Source organism: Scaptodrosophila lebanonensis, unplaced genomic scaffold, assembly GCF_003285725.1.
Source record: "Scaptodrosophila lebanonensis strain 11010-0011.00,11010-0021.00 unplaced genomic scaffold, SlebRS2 tig00000001-arrow-pilon, whole genome shotgun sequence".
In the NCBI taxonomy this organism is placed as follows: domain Eukaryota; kingdom Metazoa; phylum Arthropoda; class Insecta; order Diptera; family Drosophilidae; genus Scaptodrosophila; species Scaptodrosophila lebanonensis.
In genome coordinates, this window is record NW_022060529.1 from 4,017,746 (window position 1) to 4,044,890 (window position 27,145).

At 39.3% G+C, this 27,145-nt stretch overlaps 3 protein-coding genes across 3 annotated transcripts; 2 read left to right on the forward strand and 1 right to left on the reverse strand.

The window, feature by feature from the left end:
- The first annotated feature begins 8,017 nt into the window (after positions 1-8,017).
- LOC115634599 (skin secretory protein xP2-like) lies at positions 8,018-17,215 on the forward strand. Its single transcript, XM_030532448.1, has 3 exons — positions 8,018-8,026; positions 9,207-9,935; positions 16,703-17,215. Exons 1-3 carry the CDS (start codon positions 8,018-8,020, stop codon positions 17,213-17,215), a joined length of 1,251 nt encoding a protein of 416 aa, XP_030388308.1.
- Positions 17,216-19,112: 1,897 nt separating this feature from the next.
- On the forward strand, positions 19,113-19,613 carry LOC115634606 (leucine-rich repeat extensin-like protein 1). The gene is made up of 2 exons (XM_030532455.1): positions 19,113-19,124; positions 19,176-19,613. Exons 1-2 carry the CDS (start codon positions 19,113-19,115, stop codon positions 19,611-19,613), a joined length of 450 nt encoding a protein of 149 aa, XP_030388315.1.
- Positions 19,614-22,972: 3,359 nt separating this feature from the next.
- On the reverse strand, positions 22,973-23,275 carry LOC115634609 (wiskott-Aldrich syndrome protein homolog 1-like; the record flags this gene model as incomplete). Its single annotated transcript, XM_030532459.1, has 1 exon — positions 22,973-23,275. A coding segment is annotated over one exon (303 nt), but the record flags the coding sequence as incomplete, so codon positions are not given.
- Between the last annotated feature and the right edge of the window lie 3,870 nt (positions 23,276-27,145).

The following is a 27,145-nucleotide window of genomic DNA, read 5'->3' on the forward strand; positions in this document are numbered from 1 at the left end:
ACTCCCCGTACAACCGAGAAACTAATTGGTGGAAAATTAAGTTTTTGCGCAAAAATGTTCCGCAAATTGAAATGCAATTGAGGCAAAGCGGATTATTGAAAAACTTTTATGATTGAATTTTGTGCCAGGCCGCGCCGTTGGGAAAGCCGAAGCACAACGAGAACTTAATGCATGGCCTCCGCACTTCTACTCGTATACGAGTATGTGTATCCGTAATGGACCCAGCACATGTGGCCAAATGTATATCAGTATACATATTTGTAGGTCTGCCTGCCAAAAAGGGCAAGAGTTGTGCCAGAAAGGCCCAACCCAGTACAGTTCTGTTTCGCTTGCATTTGCTGGGGTTTGCTAAGTTACAACGATTTATATTTTGCTACTTTTGCTATAAAAAATAAATATGCAATAAAACAAAACGTCGACAGCCAGTCCGCTGAAGCGTCTTATGCATTACCATTCCTCTCTTTCTCTCTCTATCTCACTCGCACTGTCCCTATCTGCGAAAATATTTGCTAGAAAACGAAGACATAAACTTAAAAATATGGCGCATTTTGCCAAGACAACAAAAAAAAAAAAAGGAAAAACAAAAATCAGTAACAGCCAAAGCAGTAGAAGTACAGAGACAAAGGCATTTCTAAATGGCAGTAGCAATATCAAGACATGCCACATATGTATGCATGCGCCGCGTTGAGGGGGCTACGGGGCACGTTGGAGCATTGCTGACAGCGGGGCGTATACGTATTGTTCTTTGCTAAATTGCGCTCTCAGCTGGCGCACGAGTTGACTGCATTTCGCATTTGGCATGCAGCAGCGTTGACGTTGACGCTCACTTTATGAAGCGCGCATATGTTGCGCCACGATGGGTCCGCGGCAGGGTGGTATAGGAATAGCTAGAGCTATAGGTATAGCTTTGGGTTCGGGTACGTGGTGGATGAAATGTAAGGGTATAATAAAAATAAAAGGCTTGCCATTCGTATGCAAATCACTGCAGTCAAACATAAACCAAATCGTTTGGCATTTGCTTTGATTTCCAATGATTGCTCAAAGTTTTCATCGCACAGAAGGCGGTTGTGCTACTTAAATTGACATCCAATATACTTGTACTAGGCCTTACTTAGCTAATTACTTGATAATTAATTTTTCATTGGTCTGAAAACATATTCCGCTGTTGGTTTATCTTAGAATATACATAAAAATTTTTGATTCTAGCTCCTAAACTTCCTCAGACACTCGCTTTCCTACTGACGAACAGACGAACATAAATATATCGACTTGTCTCATCATAATGGCCATGAATATGTGTATAGGTTATAACAAGTATTGTAAAAAAGAGTAATAACCCAAACCAACTTTGAAAACTGAAATTTGTATACCCTTCCTATGAACATAATTTAGCTTGGGTGCCGTTATTCTTTATAATCAAACTGCTACAGTTCATACTCTTAGCTCTACTACAATGTAGCAATATCGAGTATAATATTAACTGATGTAGACACATCTAAAAGCTTTGTTCAACGAATTAATAAAGTAGGCAGGCTTGGCTCTACCATAGGACTATCGCAAGATAAATTTAGATAAATTCTAATCTGGCTTAATACGAGATTCACGTAAAGCGTACTGAGCATTCCAAATACAAAGAAATAATTTTGGTTCCAAGGTTTTAGAGAGCATTGAAATGTTGTGTTAGATATTTTAAGAAACAGAGTTATTATAAGCCTTAGAAATATTATTTTGGCTCCCCAAACTGATTATCAGTCAGTCAAGATATATTTGTCCATAAATATACTACCAACCAATTAAAAGGCTTAACAATGTCAGCAATTACTATGAGCTAGATTTAGTTATGGCTAGAGGGTGGAGTCAAATCTTCATGAATTTTAACAACCAACCACCTAAGCGCAAATTTTTAATGAAACGACACGCATGCACAGTGGATCTGTACACACATACTTGTATACATAATGTATGAACGACTATATGTATAAACAGTGGACACTCAAAACTTTAAACTTTTCGGAACAAATTGCTTTCCAAGAAACCCATTAAAAGAATAAATAAGTTTATGCCGCCGCTCATCTATTTCAGACTATTTTTTTCAACAGGTTCGAAACATAATTTCTTTGCAATCACAGCCATTTAAGTTTTTAATATCTCCATAATAATGTTGTCACATAAATCAATTGATATAAATTGAAGGGCCTATCATACTTTTTCTTAGAGTTGCATAAAAATTCAATTGAAGTACCTAAAGAAAAATGTCATTTATAAGTAAGTACAGATGTGAGAATTTGAAATCAAGATGTGGTACCTGTCTGCTCACATACATATTTCTCCGTTAGAGACTGCAAGGAATAGCTACATTTTTATAATTGTTATACTCTGTACATGAAATGTACAAGAGTATATTAGGTTTGCGGGAGCTGAAAAATGTAACAGGCAGAAGGAGGCGTGGCAGACCCCACAAAGTATATATATTCTTGATCAGCATGACGAGACGAGTCGATCTAGCCCTGTCTGTCTGTCTGTCCGTCTGTCCGTCTGTCCGTCTGTCCGTCTGTCCGTCCGTATGAACACCTGGATCTCAGAGACTATAAGAGATAGAGACACCAAATTTTGCACGAAGATGCGTTATGTGTGTATTCTATACGAGTTTGTTTTATTTTTTTGATTTTCCCCCCCACTTCCCCCCTATGGGGGTTTTCCCGATTTTCCATTCGTATAATCGCCTATATCTCGGAGACTATAAGACCTAGGAACACCAAATTTTAGTCCCAGATGCCTTATGTGAATACGCAGAAAATGTATATTTTGGAATTTCCCTCCCTCCCCCCTCTACCCCGCAAATCGTAACTCCCGTAATTCTTGGAATTTCGAACTAAAATTTTGGAAATACCCCCAGTTAGTTATTATGTGTCCGTATGCCAAATTTCATTATGATAGACCGATTTAACAAGAAGTTATAGCCATAAATATATTTGCTGATGCAGCGCTGCTGCAGCGCTGCTCAAGCGCTGCCCGCGGCTGTTGTTGATGTTGCTGTTTGGTTGACTGCGAAAATGCTTACACAGACACGAATTGATGCGCATAGGCATACATACACTCACACAGACGCAATTGCTATGTAAATGTGCAATTATACACCCTTTACGTGAGTTCGAATACCGAGAGAGGTAAAATCGATCAAATGTTTTTTTTTATTTTCTTAATTTTTTTTATTTTCTATAATTATTGTAAACATATGTACAGAGTATTTCAAAGTCGGGACACCCGACTTTAGCTTTTTTACTTGTTTTATATATCCTTGCCATATGAAATTATAATATTATATATTTATATATCAGTTATTATTATATAAATAAACCTGCTCTTGCTGCCATTACTTAGCGTTATATTTTGTGTCCACTGTCCTTATGTACATACAAGTATGTACGAGCATGCACATAAATAGTTACATATGTAGAACTCATAGTAACTCACAGTTTTGCCATCTTTTTGGCATTCAAAACGCCCCTCGTTCTCGACAGAAGCAAAGAAGAAAAAAAAGACTGCCACAGAAGTTGCGAGCTCGTGAGCAGTGCACAAAGGCAAACGGAAATGAAATCACGTACCAGGGGCGTTGTCATTCACAATGAGTGGCCCAGGAGCGGTGGCATTGCTGCTTCTGTCGTTGTTGTTGTTGTTGTAGTTGTAGTTGTCAGCAGTCACCGTGTGGCGCCACCTACAGTCAGGGGGCACACAGTAGCTGCCATTTTGTCGTCGTTGTGTGTACGTCTAATGTCCAATTTCAATTTGGACTGGCTGGCTGGCAGTCGTTGATGTTTTTGCTGTTGTTGCAGGACGGTGGCAGGAACACCGCAAATGGCAAACAATGCATGCCACATAGCTACACCCACCCACAACTACTCTCACACACATGTGTCTAGTATTTCACTTAAGTGTAGACAGCAAGCAGGGCACACACAGACGGGAATAAGTTTATTTACTTTTAACACGAAATATAATAAAGTTTACAAAAGAAAACGTGTGGCACAAACGCCATGGAATACGAGTATGCTGCACTTTTTCCGTGTCGTCTGTGGCCTGCCGATGCGATGCCCGCCTGGCCTTTAACTCCAACCTCTTTGGTGGGCTTTACTTAAAAAAACAAAACCCAATTTAAAAGACTTTACCATTTATGCACTTTGACTTTAAACAAAAAGTAACGAACAAATTTGTTAAGCATTCAGCGCATTGCAGTGAAACTTCGTGCCAAAAAAAAGTGTGGAAGCAAAAGAAAAAGTAAAGGTAGAAAAAATTAGCGGCAACTGCGTTGACGTGACTCGACTGCATTAAGCGCCCTTTCCACCTACCCAACGGACGTAGGCACAGTGAAGATTCGGCTTGAGGCCTTACAAGCATTTTAAAAATTAAACAAAACGCCATTTAAGAAGAACAGATTTGTTAAATGCAATCATAGGCAATTAGATAACAAAAATAAATTAAAATATAATATTTTTCTTCAATTCAAATGTGCAGTGTCCGTTTATTTTTAAAATTAATGCAAGACACCTTTCGCTCTTACCTCATAATGGATTTGAATACAAATTTCTTATGTAATGGGCTCCCCTGTATACGAGCTTACATATAAACTTGCCTGTGACAGGACTAATGCCCAAAACAGCCCCGCCCATTTACAGCTAACTAAATTATTTACAATCTTGCAAAAAGCAGTAGCAACTGCGACCAACTGTTGTTAGTGAAAGCTCAAAGCTTTGTGCAATTAAATGCCTTGCCAGCTTGTACGCACACATGCGACCCCGACATGTCAGCTCCCCCAATACCAAGCCCAAAACCAGCACAGTGCATAAAGTAATGATAACAATTACACATTTGGTCGGGCAAGCGAAAGAGCCACATGTGAGTCTGAAACTGAAACTCCCCCTTGGAAGGTGCGAGCACATCAGCCGGGAACCGACAGCGCCCTCAACTCGCAACTCGACCGTGCGTGAGGCAAACGACTGCGGCTAATTACAATAAATTTGGCTAATTATTGTCTGGCATCGTGCAGTCCTTCGTCCTGCAGCTGTAAACTTTAAGTAGCTCTTATGGCGTACGGACAAAGTTTTTGCCTGTAAGTGCCATCGATATGAGGAGGGCAAGTGGGAGAAGACAACTGGGGGGAACTGGGGAACTGGCGACTAATTGTCTTGTAAATTATGATAAGAAACTTTCACTTTCAAACTGTAGCGTATTCGTAGTTGTTAAGAGGGTCAATTGGGTCAATGCATGGCGGCAGTGGAGTTGCTGCAACTGGTGAGAGCAGCTACTTCACTGCAATAATAATCAAGAAGACTGCTTATGGCATGGACTACCACTAACTGTCTAATTATTTTTGTTTTCATCGCGTATTCAATATCAAGCCTAGATAAGGGGAGACACACTAAAACGCGATTTTCAATCGTTTTGAAACTAAGTGACAACGCATAGATCTTTAACTTTTCCCTGCATTATCAAACACATACACTTTTGAGGGCAATTCTATAAGTGGAAGGCCAATTATATCAGCACAGTTAATCTAAAAAACTAGCTCACATTCGATTGTGTAAATTGAATTTGTATCAAACAACGAATTTACATACTTTATTACATATAAGAAAACATATAAACTATAATTAATGACCAATTAACAGCTGAACATGAAACTAAAACCGAATAACGAAATCCAAAGATAGGAAAGCGAAAAAATACAATAGGCATATGAAAAACAAAATTAAATATGTTAAAGAGAGTAACAATAATAACAAATGGATAGAAATTCAAAGTCAAGGTCAAATGCTAATTAGAAACCGCTAGTCGCGGCTCACAAGATGAAACAGACGAAGAAAAATGTATAAATTGGCTTTAACCAAAGCTTCAACTTAAGTAGTAAGCAAAAGTTAAAATAATTTTTATACTATGTATTTCCAGGTTTTTAATGTATACTCATATTTATTGATATTATGCATCAAAAAACAAACAAGGCCTAACGTTTTTTCAAAAAACATGTTTAGATCGATTCTTCTTGTCATTCTGTTATTTTTGTATATTTCTAGACTGATATGAAAAAGACGTTCTAAGTTATTTGAATCAAGCCCATTGGAAATTGATGAAGTCCACAAAATGGTTACAAGGTGACTTCATAAAGATACAAGTTATTCCTTTTTTATGGCTAAGACAAACCCCCAGCTATCATTGTTCAAAAGTTGGTTCAATAATTGTATTACATTTCATTTTCAAGTGGTTTTTCATTTCATTATTTTATTATCATTATTTTTAAATATATACTGCTGCTCTGGTGCCACCTTAAACATTAAATTACAATGTAAAACCATATTCTTAACAAACCAAATATAAACTGTTGCACACTTAGTTGAGATTAACAAAGGTTTTATGTCGCTTTAAACATATTTACAGAAGTAAGCATATACATATTCAATGATCGACCAAACGCACACACCAGTAGATAAATCAATCATTGAATTAGCATAAATGCTAACAAGAGCCACAGATTTCAATGGGACATGTAAAGCAAATTTTAGAGCCCATTTGCTTATGACAGCGACAACAATAAAATGCAAAATGTTTAATTAGCTCTAAAAACAAAAATGAAATATTTGTAATAGTGTGGTGCATGAACAGATTTTTGCATACAAAAACTGGGCCAATCAATAGAAACGCCTAAAAACAAAGCACGCGCAACGGAAGCCATTAAAACCTGTTAGCCATGCAAATTTGCGCTCATAAATTGGTGATGAGGCCCGGACAGACAACGGATTCAGGCAGTAACAACCGACCAACTAACCAAGCAGTCGATTGGCATTTACATAATTTCATATACTCGTAAGAAAGATAAACACGTCCAACAAAATGCAGAAAATTTTGAAGCTGCCCACAAAACAAATTCGTGAAATTAACAGCGCGTTTTATTCTCTGGGCCATGAATTTTGTTTGGCTTGTTCGCACTGTGTTTGGTCTGTTCAATGAAACAGCCAACTATTTGCTGCCTGTTTACCTTTTTATAGTAAATCGAACTGTTAAGGAGTAGGGAAATGGAAAAATGAACTCTATAACAACACTGTCCCTACTTAATATTTAGTGTGACTTAATAGTAAACCTAACAAAAAAAATAACAATTCATTAGTTTTAATTATACCTTTCTATATTTTCATACCAATCTATTTATTTTTATACCAGTATAATGTATTTTTCAACATTTTTAATAATTACTTGCTATAGATATTATGATAATGCTATATTATCGATATCCAATGAAAACAGTAATAATAATTTAAAACGAACAACAAACACCTAAGAGTTTAATCAAAATGTAAGAAACATTGCTTACAATCGAAACTATTCTGCCATACACACATCGGTATATACAAGTATATGATCAGCACCACCAGACTTACCCATATGGGGATTATATTTCTGGGTATAACAGAATGAAATTGTCAAATGTGAATAAACAACTGTAGTTATGGAAAAAATCACCAAAAGGCACAAACTTGTCCTTTCTCGCACTTGGAAGAATCTGAAAATTAAGTGTGGCAACTCTAGTTATTATCATTTTCGAGATCTTGGGGTTCATACAGACGAACATGGCTCAGCAAGCATATACTATATGCTATATATCTACATTATATACTAAGTTACTAAGGTGTTCTCAGTGTTCAAATGGAGAGGCGGACAAACATCTCAAACTTCCATTCTGCCTTCTGTTTGTTACAAAGTTACACACTGAAAAACTATACCTTACAAGCCATATTATAATATTTGCCTTAGTTTTTGTAGCAAATGTTATTTCTTTTTGAAATAAAACTAACAATCTAGTAATATAGTAGATAAGGATTATTTTGGGCTGAAATGGATATTTATTGCCATTAAAATGGTGTACAATATTTGATATTATTATTTGATCAATATTATTATACATCATATCAAAATTATTCACATTTTATGAATTTTTGCTTCCCAGCCCAATAAAATGTTTACCAAATAAATGAACCGGGTAGGTAAGGGCGAGGAAAACTCTAGGTATTTTAATGTAATCATTATTAAATCATTAATTTGTCTTTATGTTTATTTTTTATTACACTACATGTTTCGGGTTTTTTTTTTGTAATTTTACAGATAATTGTTTCACTCTAAGACCGGAAGAACAATATTTGTTTTATTCAATATTTTGAGAACACGTGGTGCGCGGTCGAAGACATTAGCTCGCATTTATTTGTGTTCCACATAAATGAAATGTTTTATCAATCAACTGATAAAGGCTAATTTTTTGACTTTGACCAAACGAGTTTTATTAAATATTCCACTTGTGCTACAATAAAATGCTACTAATGGATAAATAAATATTTATCCAGCATTTTGAAAGACCATTTCTAACAATTCGAATAAAGTAGGAAAAAATTAACATTAGATGCTTCCCTGAACATTAAGAGTTCGTTGCTCTATGTTAATCCCTACACGGACCAGCTTCTATTGAATACGAAAGATGTCCGAATTGTACTATTTGCCAGAGTCGGTCACATTTCCGTTTTAAAATAAAACATATCGTTTCAAATCAAATGCTTAAGTTTTGCCATTTTTATGACATTTGCAAAGATTGAACAAAATAAATTGAGAAAAAAATGATGCTAGCTGACAGCATAAATTAAACAAGATGTTCGCACATTAATTCTAGAGACAAGTCGCTTGCAAATCCGCAACACGCCCGAGCTTAAAACATTAGCTAATAAAATATAAATAAAAAGAAGAGTGAAAAAATCACTGACGCATAAATTTGTAGAAGAAGTCTTAGGCGGCTGCTTGACCATCATGCATTGGAGTTGATTTCACGACCCCCACGCTAAAGACAAAGACAAACATATATCCATAATATTAGGTGCTTCGTTTTTGGAAGACTCTATGGCAAAAACACTGGCGACCCCACTAGTTGCTTCTTCTTCTTTCTCATCATCTTCTCATTTGCCTACTTGGGCAGGTTTTTTGTTTGTCGAAGTCGCTCAGATAATGACAGCATACGATTCATATTGAATGGTATAAATAGTAAAGGTGTCGGTAGCAGTCGACAGAAGCGATTCAAACGCTCGTGGAATCATAACAATTGGCTGGAGAAATGGTAAGGGGCCATAACAAGTGATAAATGAAAGGATTAACTCAAAAATTCATTCTTTTCAACATAGAAATTCTTTATTGTTGCTGTTGCCTTCTTGGCCTACGCTTACGGCGATGTCTCACACCTTGGAGGGGGATATAACTACCAGGCTCCAGCTCAAGTGCACTATGAGGCGCCAGCTCTGGCTCCGGCTCCCGCTCCCATTTACCAGGCCCCCGCACCAGTGCACTACGAACAGCCAGCTCCAGTTCAGGTCTATCAGGCACCTGCTCCTGCACCCGTGAATGCCTACGTTCCTCCCGCAGCACCAGCTCCTGTGCACTACGAACAGCCAGCTCCCATCCAAATCTCTGCACCTGCTCCTGCACCAATTTACCAAGCTCCTGCACCCATCCAGATATCCGCGCCAGCTCCAGCTCCAGCTCCAGTAAGCAGCTACATTCCACCTGCAGCCCCTGCTCCAGTGCACTATGAGGCTCCTGCCCCCGCACCTGTTTACCAAGTTCCCGCACCAGTTTACCAAGCTCCTGCACCCATCCAGATATCCGCGCCCGCACCAGCTCCAGTAAGCAGCTACATTGCACCTGCAGCCCCTGCTCCAGTGCACTATGAGGCACCCGCCCCCGCACCAGTGCAGTACGAGCAACCGGCTCCGGTTCAGATCTCTGCCCCCGCTCCAGTGCACTATGAGCAACCGGCACCAGTTCAGATCTCTGCCCCCGCACCAGTCTATCAGGCCCCAGTCGTTCAGGAGCAGTACGAGCAGCCCGCACAGGACGGTTACCACTACAAGACTGTGCGCCGTCGCGTCTACCGCCTGCGTTATCGTGCCTAAGTCCTTAAGCTTCGCGTGCCAATTATTTGCCAAACGTATTTCCTATGGAATTTCAATAAAGAGTTCTCCATCTTGTTAAAACGAAAACTTCACTCTCGATGCCGTCTCACTCTAATTGAACACTTGAAAATTGTTTTCCAATCATTGCAAATCACATGAACCACCAAAACTTGCAAAACAAAAAACTTTCTGCACTCAATCAGCGACCGCTGCTAGTCACCAGTCACCAGTCACCAGTCACCAGTCACCACCCATAACCACTTCTCCGGACCCATCAACCCGCCAAGTTTATTGACTCTTAAAGCCATACATTGCCCGGCCGGGGCACTTCACATTGAAATTTATGAAACCCAAATGCATACATATTTGTGCTTGAGAAATCAAGTTAGCTACGACGTATCGACAACGATGGTGTCCTAAGTAGAAGGAACTCGAAAGATAGCGTTGCTGACTGCTCGGAATCAAACGAGTTGCAACCAACTTGCTGCACAGCCCCCAAGGACCCAGAGCGCGCAGTCTGCACAATCCACACAGCCGGCATGCACTCACATTTATCACGAAATTTATGGGCTGGAATGAGCTTTGATGATGTGGAAATTTTTCTCGTTAGATTCAAAAGTTTGCTTTTCTCTTGTCGGCGTCATCATCTCGTTTTTCCAACCGCCCCACATCTGACAGGCCCGCTGACCACTTGTGGCTATGGCCACAGGTCGCCGTCTTCCCGACAATTTCACTAACAAGTACCGGGCGATCATCGACCAGACCAGACCAGACCAGACCAAATTAACGAGAAAGGCAACAACGATTCGATTTGATTTGGAAAACGTCTGAGTGACTAGATGGCTGGTTAGCTGAACTCTTTGTCGGCATAGTGGTGGGGTTAGGGGTCCAGAGCCATTTTCATGGCCGACAACAAACGCACACAAATTTAGCATCGCTGACTAATTAAAAAAGAAAATTGCCAAATTAATTACGCAATTAAAACATATACAAAACGACCACAATGCCGGCTTATATTGTTAATTACATTTTGGTCAACTATTGGCAGCTCAATTAAATGAATTAAAATGCGTCTGCATTGATGTGGAAGCTATTGCCGTTGCTACGCCACGCACGTACTATCGCCCCAGGGCTTGGAATTTTTGACAGGCAATTAAAATGTATAGAAGAATGGATCTGACCGCACAAATCAGTTGTGATTTGCGCATATGCTTGTGTTTATTTTCCGTGCCTTTAGAAGTTTTAGTTGTTGGACTACTTGACCACAAATAACTAAATTGTCCAAAGATAAAAATCATTCTGGATCATTCTAAATAAATTAGAGAACTACATAGAATTACATTTGTTTCCACGCAACGACAATACATTTTAATAACACATAATACAAGTACATCATTGTGAACATTGGTAATTCTTAAATATAAATTTTCTCTTCTAAGTGATACGTTCATAAAATTTGAATGACACAGATCTATTCATTTGCATAAATTTCAATACTTAGTAGTTTGCATTCTCGGAAAATTGTTAATTTCGCCATCATTCTAACTTTACACACTTCTTATCAATCTCATTATCATCTAAGAAAACAATCATAAATGAGTGTTAGGACTTTTTCGTTTAAATTTATGAGCCATTTAAGTTTCTTAATCATTTTTATGGCTTGCCATGCACTGCTTGGAAACTGCTTGCTTACACCACAAATGGGCGAAAATAAATATGATTATTGGTCTCTGAATACAGATATGGCTAATTGGATGTGAGATTACACGAAGAATGCGAAAATTGTAGTTTTGACTAGAAAACTCCTGCAGTGTCCTGCCCAGAATCAAATAATCTTGTTTTTATATTCACTTACATTAAATTAAAACTGTGCATTTGGATTCAAACATCAACCATTCCGTTAAGTGCAGCCTATTAAGAGCTCTTAATTGACATACTGACACTTAAATAATTGATGAAATGTCATGAAATTCTCACTGGACAATCGATAAAGATAGCAGATTCTAACGCACTAGTCGACATATAGATAGCGCCACCAGGGGGCGCTAGATTCAAAAAGTCCTCTTTACTTTGGAAAGCACCTTGTAGGATGGTTACAAAATATTTACTTTAAAATCGAATGTTATATTACTTGTACTGCGAGTATGAATGCCACAAAAATTTCTTAAAGACATCAAAGATTGTAGCAAAATATGCATCCGAAAGAAAACATTTAATTGGTTGCATATTATTTACCAATTTCGGTTACTTTTGCTTGCGATTTGCGAATATAGGAGTCGCTGATTTTATAAACGGGAGTAGGGCAGCATGTGTTTTTTTTTTTTTTTTTTGTTTTGTTTATTATTACAATTAAGAAAAACTATAAATCTTTAAGCTATTGAGCATTTCACTTAAGCAGATGAGCTTAGTGTCAACATTTTAAGGTAATTTTTTAAAACATCCGCAGCTGTGTTGACTTAGCTGTGGTTAATATAGTTGTCATTGGAATATGCTAAGTGCTGTGCTCAAATAAGTGAGATCATTAAAACACAAAAATGAAAAATTAATTTAAAATTAAAGCAATATTTAGCCATCTCTGTTGTTTATGTTTAGTGTGTTGATTTGTAAATGCAATTTAATTGATGCATTCCAGCCCTAGAAGCTTTTTTTACTTAACTGAGACAGGGCCGTATGAAGCGAAGCAAATATTAACGACTTGGATTTAGAAGAAGTTAGTTGTAGACAAACGAGCAAAGAGTTATGAAGTCAAAACGAAGATGTCAGAAGTTAATCGCTGTGGTTGGGAAAAGTAAACCTTTTTAGTAAACATTGGTCTCACCTTAAAGATCATGCCACCTTTTTCAAATATTTTCAGCCTTAATTCCTTTCTTGCTCTGTATATAATCAATTCGAAATAACAAACAATACTTGATTAAATATTAACGCTATGGAATGGGACTCGTTTTCTAGTGTGTCTTCTTGCTTTCTGAAAAAGTTCCTTCCCTACAGAAGTTTTAGAGAGAAAATGTCTGTCTGATGTTCGGAATGATAATTTCGTAATTAATAGTGTTTTTATATACAGATTTAAAAATGTATTGAAGCACTTCCACATAGTCGTATCCCAGTCCTCCACTCTAGATGGCAGGCATATGGATAATTCTCTCAGGCTCATCATTATGCATAATTGCAAACATTTTAACTGATAAGAGGCGATTAGTGGGAACTAACGCATCCAATTTCAATTTCACGCCTCAATGCACTGTGGACGACAACAAATATAAAGTAAAACGACTATCGACCGTCGACCGACCAAACAATTGACAGTCGGATGCATTTCCAAACCGCACTTAATTAGCAGTTAATGATGCTGATTAACACTCATTATGGCTCACATTGCATGCCCGGCATGCTGCTCGTTCAGGTGTGCCAGGTGTTATTCGTATGTGTAATCAATGCTTTAGGCGCGTCACACAGTGCGGATTACAAAATAATGATGATGGTGGCTCGCACAGCCGCCAGCCTAAAAGTATGCAAAGAAACAAATAATTGGGAAAAAGTGAAAATGCTTCGCAAAAAAATATGCAAGTTGTACACATGGTCTGTCAGGAGGCAGGAAGGGAGCTGGACAGCAGCCAGCTTACAATATTCATGTGGCATGGTTGCGAAGCCGATGGTGATGGCTATGGCTATGGCCATGGCCATGGCGACATCGAACACGCACGAAAATTGACAGTATCGACGTAATTATATCGGCAGTGGCACGGTCAGCGCAGCAATCGCATCTATATCCATATACACATCTACATCCACATCCACATCCTCATCCACATCTATATCCACATCCTCATCCACTGAAACATGCAACGATGACTGCCTTCATTTATTTTTACTGCATATTGGGCGTGAAGGGCAGCGAAGCGAGGAATCGCACCAATAATTGTTGTTGCCCCGCCAATGTGACAGCTCCTGGAGGGCGTAATGGGGGAGTGGAGTTGTGCACCTGCCTGCCAGTTGCATGGGCATGAGGCACGTTTCGGCCGCTTGGCAGTTGCACTTCATTTGAGGCATTAATTTGTTGAGCGTTGATTTATCTCGACCGAAATGAAAACAAAAAGCGAAATTTTAAAAAATATGCTGCGAGCAAAAAACAGAAACTTGCCTGTGTCAGTGTCGTTGCCAAACACGGCAGTTGAGGAGATGAATTTATGAGCTGGCAGCCGGCAGCATATTAAAAATGTGAAAATCGATTGTTAAACGTTGTCAGCAGTTGAAGCTGAACCTGATCAGGTCAGAGAGCAAAGTGCGCTGAATATTTACCGCAGATGGCTTAACAGTTGTAATCCAATCGTTTGTCTATCTTGAAGTTTCTTTTTTTTCGATTGAATGCGTTACATTGAACTGTAATTGCAGGTCTAAAAGAGTTTATTAAGCACCGCTTATTTTTATATTATTTAATGACCTAGTAAATAACAGTAAAGAATTGCATATTAAATAAATCAATAAAGTGTGCGTATTTTTCTTATATATTATTTATTTATTTATTATTAGTTCCTAGTGCGACAAGAAATATATAAATATAATATAAATATCTGGTAGTTCTTTGACGTTTTTTTTAAAAACTAAAGTAATTATAACTTTCAAATAAAAAACTATATCAACTATACTACTATGCGAAGCTGTGTACTCTAAAATGTTTCTGGGTATATGCAGTTTGAGAATGTCATGATTCCAAAAACATAAAACTTTGGATTTTAATTTACTAAAAACATTATAAATATTAAATGCACACAGCACAGATGCAGCCGAAAAGATTTTCTTGAATATTTGTAATGCATAAAAAGCCCTGCTCTACATTCCCATTCTTAGGTGTTAGTTGTCGTCTTCGTCACAATTTTTCCCCATAAAATAAATAGAACGTATACTATGAGTTGAGTTCCATTTACACTGCAAATGAATTTAACTTTCCACTCTTTTTTTATAAATAATAAATACCGTGCTCCAAATCCAACATCACAATTACAAGAGAACAACGAATTATATTGGAAAGCAATTGTTTGGCAATTTTGTTTGGATAACATTATTTCTTTATTTAGTCGTCAAATTTAACACGTTTCGCTGCACATGTTCTCAGTGCGGAGGAAACAGGGCAATGCTAAATTACGTATACGCAACGTTGCATAACATGACCACAACAAACGGGTATCCACAACAATGGTAACAGTCGCGATATGTGAAAAACATTTGCAGTTTCACTTTATTGGCTTCGAAAATAATGGGATTGTCAGATAAAAGGGGTTAAGTGCTTGTTTGCATTCATACGTTTGTTCCCTTTTTTTTTTTTTTTTGGTCTGAAATGCAAAAAGTGTTAAGCGAATTACAACAAACACAAAGGAGACAATAGCAATATAGCAACAGTAGTCCAACGACGCCTGAATGTCTCAACAGTTTTGGCAGCAAAGTCATTCATTAGCAATTTGTGTAATTAAAGCTGCAGTCAAGTGTCCTTCAAAAAGTCTCTTTTTTTCTGCATTTACATATATGTATGTGTGTGTGAGGGCTAATGGATAATGGCTGCTGGTTGCTGGCAGGAAACAAAGTTATGTGCTATATATCAGCAGTACGCGTACACGCCAACGCACTCGCGCTAATTTGTTTTCCGGCAATCGCGCAAACTGGCGTCGGCCGCTCTGGCGTCATGTTCAACTTTTGACCCTACCCAGTCGAGTCGCCAAGCAGCTGTAGTCTCTGTCGAGCCATAAAAAATGATAACAACAATAACCATACGTAGTAGACCAGACACTGCCTGCCTATCTCTATCACTAATCTAACTAATCGGCCTAACTAATGACCATACATGCGCCCACTGTATCGACGCCGACTTGGCTTCGGCAGAGGCACCGGCAGCGGCATCGCCGACATCATCGTGGCGTCTTTGTTTTTTTAAGCCATTGGTAGTTGAGTTTGATACACTAAGATCTGAATGTTTTTATGTAAATGATATTCAAATTAAAACAATGGCAATATAAGCAAGTACCACTCAAAATTTGTGGAATCAGTCCAACTTCCGAAGGCGCTACGCCTTCAACTTCATCGAGACTGAAGATATCATATTCTGCGTATTATTAAATGTCTTTTTCAGTACTTGATGCAACGAGAGGGAGTTTTTTTTACATATATTATTGCATATTTAAAAAAAAAGGTAGACTAATACGATAACAATATTTGTCAGGTCTCCATTAGGCATTGATGGATATAGATAGAAAAGTTTCAATATTTAGCTTATAACACGACTATGGACTTAAAAATTCTTCGATACAAACTCGATAGATATACAAGAAATAAATTTGTATTATTTTTATTTTTTCCACTAGTCTGACTGCTTATAAATTGTTGAATAAAGTAAATAAAGTGTTTTTTCAACACTCAAGCCTTAGGGCATCAACTACAGCCACCTAAGCCCTCGCACCCTACACTTTTGAAAACCACGAGCGGGCTGACCAACTGTTGACAATAGAATTCTGGTTTTTGTGTCCGTCACATTAAGAGCCTATAATTTCCGCACTTTTCGTTGTCGATTGTCTTTTGAGGTTCCCGCGCCGACATTTTCATATAAATACGCCCGGGCTGGTCTAAGGTTGACATTCCACCAACTTACACAGTTCGTGCAGCACCCAAACCAAAATGGTTAGTGGAGCAGCTTCCGCAGAAGCTGGGGATTCACACTTTATTAACCAATTCAATAATTGCAGAAACTTCTTGTTGTCGCCTTCGCCGTACTGGCTTCCGCCTACGCTGATGTCTCCCATCTGTCGGGCTACAACTACGCCCAGCCCGCACCAGCTCCGGCTCCAGCACCAATTAAGATTGTGGCTCCTCTAGCCCCAGCTCCAGCTCCTCTGCCAAACAACCAGTACATTCCCCCTGCAGCCCCAGCCCCAGCTCCTGTGCCAATTGAATTGCCTGCTCCAGTTGCTGCTCCTCTTCCAGTCAAGGTTGCTCCCGCACCAGCTCCCGTCAACCAGTACATTCCCCCAGCACCTCCAGCACCCCCAGTACATGTTGCCCCTGCACCTGCCCCTGCTCCAGCTCCAGCTCCAGTGCCCCTCCCAGTGAACCAGTACATTCCTCCCGCACCACAGGCTCCAGCTCCAGCCCCAGTCCCACTTGCCCCTCAGCCCGTCCTCGAGGAAATCGAGCCCGTGTCCGCCGACGGCTACCGTTACAAAACCATCCGTCGTCGTGTGATCCGTCGCCGTTACTAAGCTCCCCCAAACTCCGCCAAACTTTGGCCTATTGGCGACCACAAGAAGTTCCCGAATAAAGCAAAATATTTTTGAAACGAAACTTTATGAAAATTTGTTATTATTCTTCTAAGCACTCTTTTATTGCGAGCTACAGAGAACCATTTAAATACAGCATCAGATCCCTGTAAATTTAAATCCATCTTTGCTTTCCTGAAATATATTAAGGCCTTTTTTAAATGTTGCCAAAGTTTTTGAGTCGAAGACCGCTTTTGAATTTGTGAGAGGTAGATATAGCTAGGGCTATGTCCACTTAATGAAGACGTCATTCAGATATCACATTGTTTTATGATTTTTCGATGCTGCACAATCAAGTTTCGCTTTTTAGCATTTTTTAACGAGCAAATTAATTCATATTTGATATTGCCTTTCTATGCAGCTTTTGTAATTTAATTTAAATGTAAATTTATAAATATATATCCAAATTATTATTCATTATTTTGTTGCAAATATTCAAAAAGCTTCTTGTGTATTTATACATACTATTATTATTTAATGTAAATTTTAATTGTATAGCAATAAATCAAGTCTATGGATTCATTTTGAAACAACTTAAATTAAATATAAGCCAGCTATTTTAATATTTTATACATTTGTAGCGTGTGTGTGAATATTCAAACACCTTCATGTGCATTTATATAAATTTGAATTGTATAATTAAATTGAATCTATGTGGAATCAGAGCTCTCATTTTGAAACAACTTCTAAGCTTATTTGAAGCAAAATTGCGAAAGAGCGCGCAGTAAATAAATTGAATTATTTGTTGCCCATCATAGCTAAATTAATCCTGCATAAATTCATTTAATATTCACATGATTAGAACTATTAAAGGCTTACCAATATCTGCTTAAAATAACAACACTTGGCATCTTAACAAAAACAAAACTTAGAACATGCAAAAGCTGTTTTTCGACAATTAACTGGCCAGCCACTAAAGCCTACCAAGATAGAATTAATTTGGCCATAAACTTGAAACAAAGCTGTAGGCTGGAAACGTATAATTTGGCAAGCCGACATAAATCAGCATTGGGAACTTGGCAGGGCAAACGCAAATTAAATAATGAACAATAACATTCAAACGAAGAAGACCTAAAAATAGCAAAATTCATATATACGAGTATATGTACATATAGTATAGTATGAAGATTGAAAGATAAATGGGTATTAGGTAAATAAATAATACGAAACTACAAAAAAGAGAATCAAAACCAAAAACAAATGCAAATGCAAATACAACTAAATAAGCTAAAGCAAAATGTTGATTGTGCGAGTGACCCACGAACATCAATCAACCTCAAGAGCTGGGGGCGAACAGACATAAAAAACGTCGGAGAGAAAAATGAACACACTAATTCATATGTAAATCATCAACGTTTTGTGATCTAATTAAAGAAGAAGCTTTCGGTTTCAAAAGCGCTCAAGAGCCACAACAAACATACTACTATATACATGAGGCACAAAGCATCACAACAATAACTACACAACAGCAACCAAAACAATGCATTGTCTTAGCCAACTAGCATAGATCTTCAATGTGGCTATGAACAAAAAAAAAACCCGTCGGACCACTCGACACTGTCTTCCGACCGCCGCTGCTCTTGCTGTTGCTGTTGTTGCTGCTGTTGTCCATGGCAACCGTTGGCGGCGATGGTGGTTGTGCTGGTGCTGGTGGTGGTGGTGGGGATGGCGATGGCGGTGCCGGCGGCGACCCATTGTGCGTGCTGCTGCAGTCATCGTCATCAGCATCGCCATTAATTCACTTTGACCCGAAGTGTCTGGGCCGGTGCTATAAAAACATGTGCAAGTGCAGAGTTCAGCAACACACAACGACTTGTGATCTGAGCATTAACAAGCCGCAATGGTAGGTCAGGCGACAATATTAAAGGACCAGAAATAAAATATATCTTTGTATTATTTGCAGAAACTCCTGATTGTTGCCGTTGCCTTCCTGGCCTGTGCCTACGCCGACGTCTCTGAGCTGAGTGGTGCCGGTGGCGGCTACGATTATCCTCAACCAGCAGCGCCGGCCCCCAAGTATATTCCTCCACCACCACCGCCACCACCACCACCGGCGCCAAAGAACACCTACATTCCTCCTGCACCACCGGCGCCACCAGCACCAAAATACATTCCCCCTCCTCCACCACCACCACCACCACCAGCTCCCAAGAACACCTACATTCCTCCAGCGCCGCCAGCACCCCCCGCACCCGTAGAAACCTACATTCCCCCAGCAGCACCAGCACCCGCATACCTTCCACCAGCAGCCGAGCCCGTGCACCAGGACATCGAACAGCCCGCTCAGGATGGCTATCGCTACAAGACCGTACGTCGTCGCGTGTTCCGCCACCGTGCTTAGACCGTTGTTAATTAATGTGATACTGACCCCAAACCGCATTGTTAAAGTTTCAAAACCATGAAATTCTTATTAAAATCTTAAGTTACATATCAACAAAATTCGTGTTGTCTATTACTCACATTTTGGGCTTGAGAAGAAACCAAAACCAAAATGATTGGTGTTTCACAGAGTCTAGAGTAGAGCTTATTATTGGCCCATAAAAAACCAACCTTAGCATCCACTTATGTGCTAAAAATTCATCTTAGTTTCCGCTTCCGTTAAGTTTGATTCTACTTTAATGCAATTAACGAGCTTAGTACTCTGTGCTAGCCAGTTTTTCAAGCACGAACACCTTTAGCCCTTATGATATTATTCTCAGCCATCGAGAATGTGTAAGCCAAGGGCGTAGGCAGCTTTTACCAAAAGGGGGGCCAAAAAATTTAAAATGTTCTTAAATAATGCACGATACATTTAACATATAATTTATGCATATGATCAATGAAAAAACTTCAACAAATCCTACTCAGATCCATTTAAAGCCGAAATAGTATAATAATAAACGTGTGGTCGACTTTATATGGCAAAATTTTTTTGTAGAGGGGGAGGGGGGGACGCCCCTGCCTACGCCCTTGGTGTAAGCTATGCCTATAACTTAGAGAAGGGCGCAAGCAATCTGCGAACAGAAGCGCTTTTAACTCCAGAAGTCGGGTGTGATATTAACTAGATACATTCCTTTAAAATTCGACCTACAAGTATTTATACTTCCAAGTTGAAATTGCTCAGACTGATTTATAAGAAACTACATTTTAAAACGATTTTGTATAGTATTTTAGACATTGATTTCATTGTTCTTAAAACTCCCAAACAAATGTTAAATTATTTACTTGCTCAAAAGTGTTTAACTAACTGCAGCATACACTTCTTTATTCATTTCATCTACTATATTTTTGCAGATAGCTTTAAAGCCTTCTCAAGCTGTTTTCGGCTGCCAATCACGTGCCATCTTGCCAATAACTTCCTTCTTCTACACTCTTTAATGCCAAAAGCCGACCGCTCAAGGCCAAACACATGTCACAGGCCCAAACGGTTGCAGTAAAAAGGTCGCAACGACAAGCCAATTTGCTTAAACATTCAATGAGTGTACATGCAAAACAAAGGATGTGCTTGCATATAGAAAAATATTTTAAAAAAAAGTCGGACGAAAGCTTGCTAAAAAGCAAACAGTTGTGCTATTACAAAAATCGAAAAGCACACAACCACGACCAAAGCGCTCCGTTGTGGAAAATTCTGTAAAACATGGGAGAGAAAAAATTCGTATTTGTTTGGCATAACCCGAAATAGGAAAATATGCGAATTCAATAAACTGTTGCCCGGCTGGCAAGCTAGCTACATGCATAGCTGGCAGTGGAAGAAGGACCATGTCCTGTATGCCATGGAGTTTGTTGTCCATAAGCCAAAATGACTGTCGGGCAAACCCTTACAAGTCATTTAGCCAATTGCTGTTGACTTTGCTCTAAAACGAATTTCCTTTTGCCGCCTCTGCAGGCGCCATCCTTGACGCAGACGCAGACGCCGATGCTGATGCTGATGCCGACTCAGACGTGGACCTCTATGCCACATATTTTGCACTTACTTTATGCTGATGACATGCAAGTGGCAAAATTATTTTGCGCCAGCGTATAATGAGCAGCAAACAAGCTGTGGAAATCAGCAGCCAAAGAAGAAAGCAAACAAAAGTGCGTCCGGCGGTTGGGAAAAGATGATGACGATGACGATGACGACAAGAGCAACAACAACAACAACAACAACAGCGATGGTGGTTGTCTCTAGTATTGCAATGCACGCGGAGACAACGGCTCCTCAGTCCATGCGAATGACGTCGTCCAGACTCTGGCCCCTGCCCCAGTCGCCAGCATCGTGACACACGAAAACTCCCCATGGAGTCTATCAACAGTTGATAAAGAAAATGTGCGTGTTCGGGTGTTGTCCCGGGAGCTGCCCTGCCGACTCCGGTTCTCCAGCCCCACCCCCACCCCCACATGCCGCACATCCCCCATTCTCCACTCGCCACTCGCCACCCGCCACCCGCCACTCCCCCACAATACATTGGCAGAGCCCTTGCCTCTTGGCACTAGCATGTTTGTACATACATAAGTTTATTATTTTGAAGGTAATTGGATTTGTGTGGCAGCAGCCAACGCGCATATTCTGTGGCAAAATAATAAGAAAATATTTTTTCTTCGCCTGCCACCAGTCGCTGTGCTCGGCCAGCACTACCGTTATTTAAGGACAATGAACTATGCGACTTATGGTGACTTGGCGACAGGCGCTCCTGCTTCGCAACATATGCTCCAACACTTGGATACTCAGACATTTGTCCTCGCCATAGGAGTCTCCACTGCTGCCCATTGTTTGCACGCGTAATTGTTTTCCTAATGGATAAAGTCTATAAATTTCTGTGCACGATTTGCAGCATGCGAAATATGTTGCGAATGCTAAGCGTTTTATAAACGACAACACTGTGAATGCATTGCATATTTTTATTTATAACTAATGCAGTCCACAGCATTCGAGTGAAAGGAATGCGAGTGTCCTGTACCCGAAGAAAAAAAGAATATAGTAGCTGGCTGGAGAGAAGCGGGAAGGACAGTAAGTTAAATGAATTCTTTAAATTATGAGTTATGTAAGCAAATATAGGAAATCGACGCAAAAAAAGAATATTCATAACCACACACAGAATGGTAGAGCTATTGAGTTGTTCCGAAGAAATGACGAATATTTTAAATTAAAATACAATTACGACTTGAACTAGGAGCTTAGTCTTATTTAACTATTGACAAGGTCAAAAGTACCTGAGCTCTTTAGCCTTCTTCTCTCTGTAGCTCTTCTTTTTCGCCAACTTTCTGCACTTCTAGGTCCTTGTCTATGTTTGCCGTTTTCATATACCAGTTAGCAGGAGAAGGGTTTTAGCTTGCAGGATTCGGATCTTCTCCAGTTGGGATTTTAGAGTCATATCAGCTTGACAAATTACAAATCACATTACTCTAGTACAAATGTAACTTTTGAAAAAGTCACGACAAGTGAAATCTGGACTTTATTTGATAATTTAATGTTTTTAAAGGAAAATTGTTGTTCTTGCTTTTTTTGACATTATTTTCATATTTCTGATTATTTAGAGAAACATGAAACGTGGTAATAATTTTGGTACTTGTCAAATATCAAAGCATATCAAGCCAATCCATTCGCGAAGGTGATCAGAATAATAAATGGAGAGCTGTTCAAAATTGTCTTTAAACAATGTGGTGCATTGTATTTGGTTTTTGAATTTCAACAGTAACAGAGGAATATCAGGACATCCATTAGCTTGTTAGTATCCTAAATTAGGCGCGGTGGCGGAAGACACGACGACGCACAGTCTTGTAACGATAGCCGTCCTGAGCTGGCTGCTCGATCTCCTCGATGACCGGCTCGGGCTCAGCGACTTGTGGTGCAGGGGGAATGTATGCTGGTGCGGGTGGTGCGGGGGGAATGTATTGCTCCTCCGGCGCTGGTGCTGGCAGTGCAGGAGGAATGTAGCTCTCCACAGGAGCGGGTGCGGGATAATCGTATCCGGAGGAGGCAGCAGCCAACTCCGAGACATCGGCATAGGCGCAGGCCAAGAAAGCAATGGCAACAATGAGGAATTTCTATAAAATATTATTAATATATGTACTTGTATTCAAAAGTGTGGGTGAAGCGAACTTGACCGATAATCTTACCATTTTGGATTTACTTCTTGTTTTTGTTGCTCTTGCTACGATCACAAAACGGTATGTGGTGCAGATTTGGGCATCGGAGCCCGTTTTATAGCTCGTTGCGTTCGATTAAAAAATCAGCTGTCAGATGTCTGCCATGTTGGCCATGTGGAGGCTGTGGATGCGTGAGTTGCCGCAAGCCACGGAAGCAACAAATGACTTTGAACTTGATCGTTGATGCTGCCATTGCTTCTATTGCTCTTGCTGCGGCTCTTGTTGTTGTTGTTGTTGTGGCTCTTTGTGGTACACAATGATCGATTTATGCCGCTGTGCCAACGCAAACTACACAGCAACGAACATCTGCAAGTAACTCGGCCATTAACCGGTTTTGTTTTATCGACTGCCAATGCACGGCGTTCAAATCTCATAAAATTATGCGAACATTTCATGTTTTATGCACCAGCGAAGCATTGTTTAAGTGACTAATTAATGGCCTTAGAGCTCATAAAATGCGCTTTGTTTGTCGCCCTTTAATTGATTCGCTTGTTCGCTTGTTCGCTTGTGGAAACACGCGTGGCCCCACAAAACTGGTGTCTCGCGGCAACCTTCACGTGTTGTCGGCCATGCTGGAAAATTTTAAGCATATGCTCTTGTAGTGTTGTGTGTTGGCCGACAATATTTGTTGGCGCTTGATTAAAACTCGAATGCACGAATTATTCGCTGACTTCGGCGTTTTTTATGACTGACAAAACTTCAATTACAACTCAACTCAAATCTGATGTAACTTTCCTGCAATTGCTGTGTGGAACAATATCCAGTCGAACAGTGGATAGCTTTGAAGAGTTTCGGCCACATTTTCAATATTCCTTACAATTTTCTTGGCAGACCAATTGTTTTAAAATAAACACATAAGCTATATGTTCATACTTCCAATCCTATTAAAAAGGCAATATTGTAACCAAATCATTACTATTTAAATCAAATTAATGTTGTTTAAGAATTTTTAACAGGCCCACTCATTGGGCAATTTGTATATTTTTTAATTTTAGAAGTCATTTGGTTCTTTTCCATAAATGGAAAATAGCAACAAATTTAACATAAAACCGAACCCGTTCCATTATATTCAAACTTAATACTTTTTCATGCGTTTTACAAACTAATTCTTTATAACATATTATCGTCCCAATGAATCTTTAAGTATGGCTCTCTGAAAAGTTAAACGAAAATTTTGCATTTATCATTAATTAATTAACAAAATTAAAAACATGCAAACGAATTGATAGCCTCCGCTTTTTTTGAAGTCGGTTAAAAAAGTTTAGTACTCGCACATTGTTTACTATGGTAAGTAAATATTTTTAAATACGGGCTTAGTTAATTGTCTTCACTATTCATCAGAACCGTTCCCACTGTACATATGCTTGTTACCACCTTTTGTGCTCCTTCCTTTTAATCATTTATCATAGTTCACTATATTTAATTTAAAAAGCCTGTTTATTGTCCTAAGTACTTTTAAATACGGCCCAGCACTGAATGGGTTTAATCATTTGTCTTCACTATTCCTCAGAATCGTTCCCACTGTATGCTTGTTACCACCTTTTCTGCTCCTTCCTTTTAATAATATAGCAAATAATTTTCTTTTTATGTTGATTATTTTTGGACCGCCGCTCCTGACTATCTTCTCGCCGTCGCCGTCGCCGTCTCCATCACCATCTCCCAACCCCATTCAGTGCGCTTTACTACATTTTTATTAACTTCGTTTCTGGCCAGGAGCGCGCCGCATTTTCATTTTCTTGCACTCCAGCATCGGCTCGGTCTCATCATATTTTAATATGGGGGATTTTGTGCTGTGTTTGGCCTTTTCTACGTTTCAAATTATTCCTCGGAGATTTGCAGTTCGTGATTTTAGCGTCAGTTTTATTGGTTGCTCTTATTGTTCAAGAATTTTCACACAGCGGCAGGGGTTGCAGCAATGTTAAACAATATTTTCAAAAATACATAAATATTTCAGTTCAACTTTAAACTTGCGCAGAATAGGTTCCACGAGTATGCCAGCCCGATTTCAGCAAGGCATATCATTCACTTGCCTTAATTACCGCTAAAGCCGGGCTGCTGTGCATTAACTGGGCCTAAGCCGTTTTTAATTTCCAGTCGCCAGTCGCTACCTACGTTCAGGACACATAATTGAATTAGAGTTGCGACAACTGCGCCAAGACAATGCAGCAGTGGTCGGCGATCCGGAACCCGCCGCGCTTATCCTTGATAATTAATTTAGACGCCATTGTCCGGCGACGTCGCCGTACTTCAGCCCCTCATCCCCGCCTAAGTCCAAAAATAGTCAGACCCCAACCCTTTGGCTTTTCATGTCACGTCCGCGATTTTAATAAATTGCCAGCCAACACAAAGTTGTCCAGCTGCAGTGACGTAGAAAGTACATGAGTGACCGTCCAACAGTTTTTATGGCAAAAGAATGAAGCCGCGTCCTGGCCACCACCAGCTTTGACAACGCACGTCCTTGCGGACTCATGTGCATACATATGGAGCGCGCATGGACAGCTTGAAGTAAAGGTGAGCCCAGGTAGGACAAAGACACAAGATGCACACGTAGCACGCACTGCTCGCCAGTGGATATAGTAAGTACGTCAAGTTTTTCTTCTAAAACAACAACAAGGACAAAGAAAAAACGGCAGTGCCTTCAGTCAGCGCATAAAATCGAGCTTACGGCTTGCAATGTAGCAGCTGCCATAATTAAATGTCAAAAATGACGCTACGTGCCCCGCAAGCCAATCAGCATCGAAGACGTTAGGGAGCGGGCCCTGCAAGAGCCGAAGAATAACTTTTGGAAGCACTAAACAATCACATTTGAGTGGATGCACGTTGTTGTCTCTAGCGTATAGCGTATGGTTGTATATTGGAATAGACCTACATTGTACAGTTGAACATTTTCAGAAATTCCATTATGGATTACAGTTAACAAATATTGTACATTTTTTGCGACTCTAAATATTAAATTTAATACTAAATACCTTTTTTCAATTCATTTTATTATTCTTCATCAGTATAATCAATGGGGACCAACGAGCATACATTAATCCCACAATGTGTGTTCGTTCCTTGTATTAGGCGCAGAGTTAGACAGAAGCATGATTATAAATTGTCAAAGTAGTCATCAAATTTAAATAAAATCAACTGTGCATACATACATACAAGTACGTCAATTATACGTATAAGAATCTCTAAATCTCTAATTAATTTAATCGCGAAATCGGTCAACCCTGAAATAGTAATTAGGGAAACAATTCTACGCCCAAAAAACTGTACCATTGAGTTCGCTCTCCTCTTTTTGGGTTTACTGTTACGTTCTCTTTTGTTTTTTATTGTCCTTAAGACATTCAATGTTTTTATGGTCTTTGGAAATAGAAAAACATATTTTTACATGTCTTTAATCCGACACACAAATATTGAGTGGTTTGCGTAACGCTATCAAAGATTTTATATAATTTTTCCAAATCTATTTTTTTTTAATTAAATGAATAGTATTTGAACAACACAAAGCAACGTCACCATGCTATTTTTAAGATGTCTATCAAAACAGTTACAAATAATATTTTTGCGACATGCCACAATAAGACTGTCAGAACTAAGGCATCACTCAGTAATGTTAGATAAAGATCTTTGAGAAATATTACAATTTTCTTAGTGAAGAAGGTAGTTTTAAAATGTCAGAATGTACAACACTGCACACGTAGTTGCACATTCATTTCATTTTGAAACATTTCGAAAGAAACTATGAAAAACAAGAGAGAACGCTACAGTCGAGCA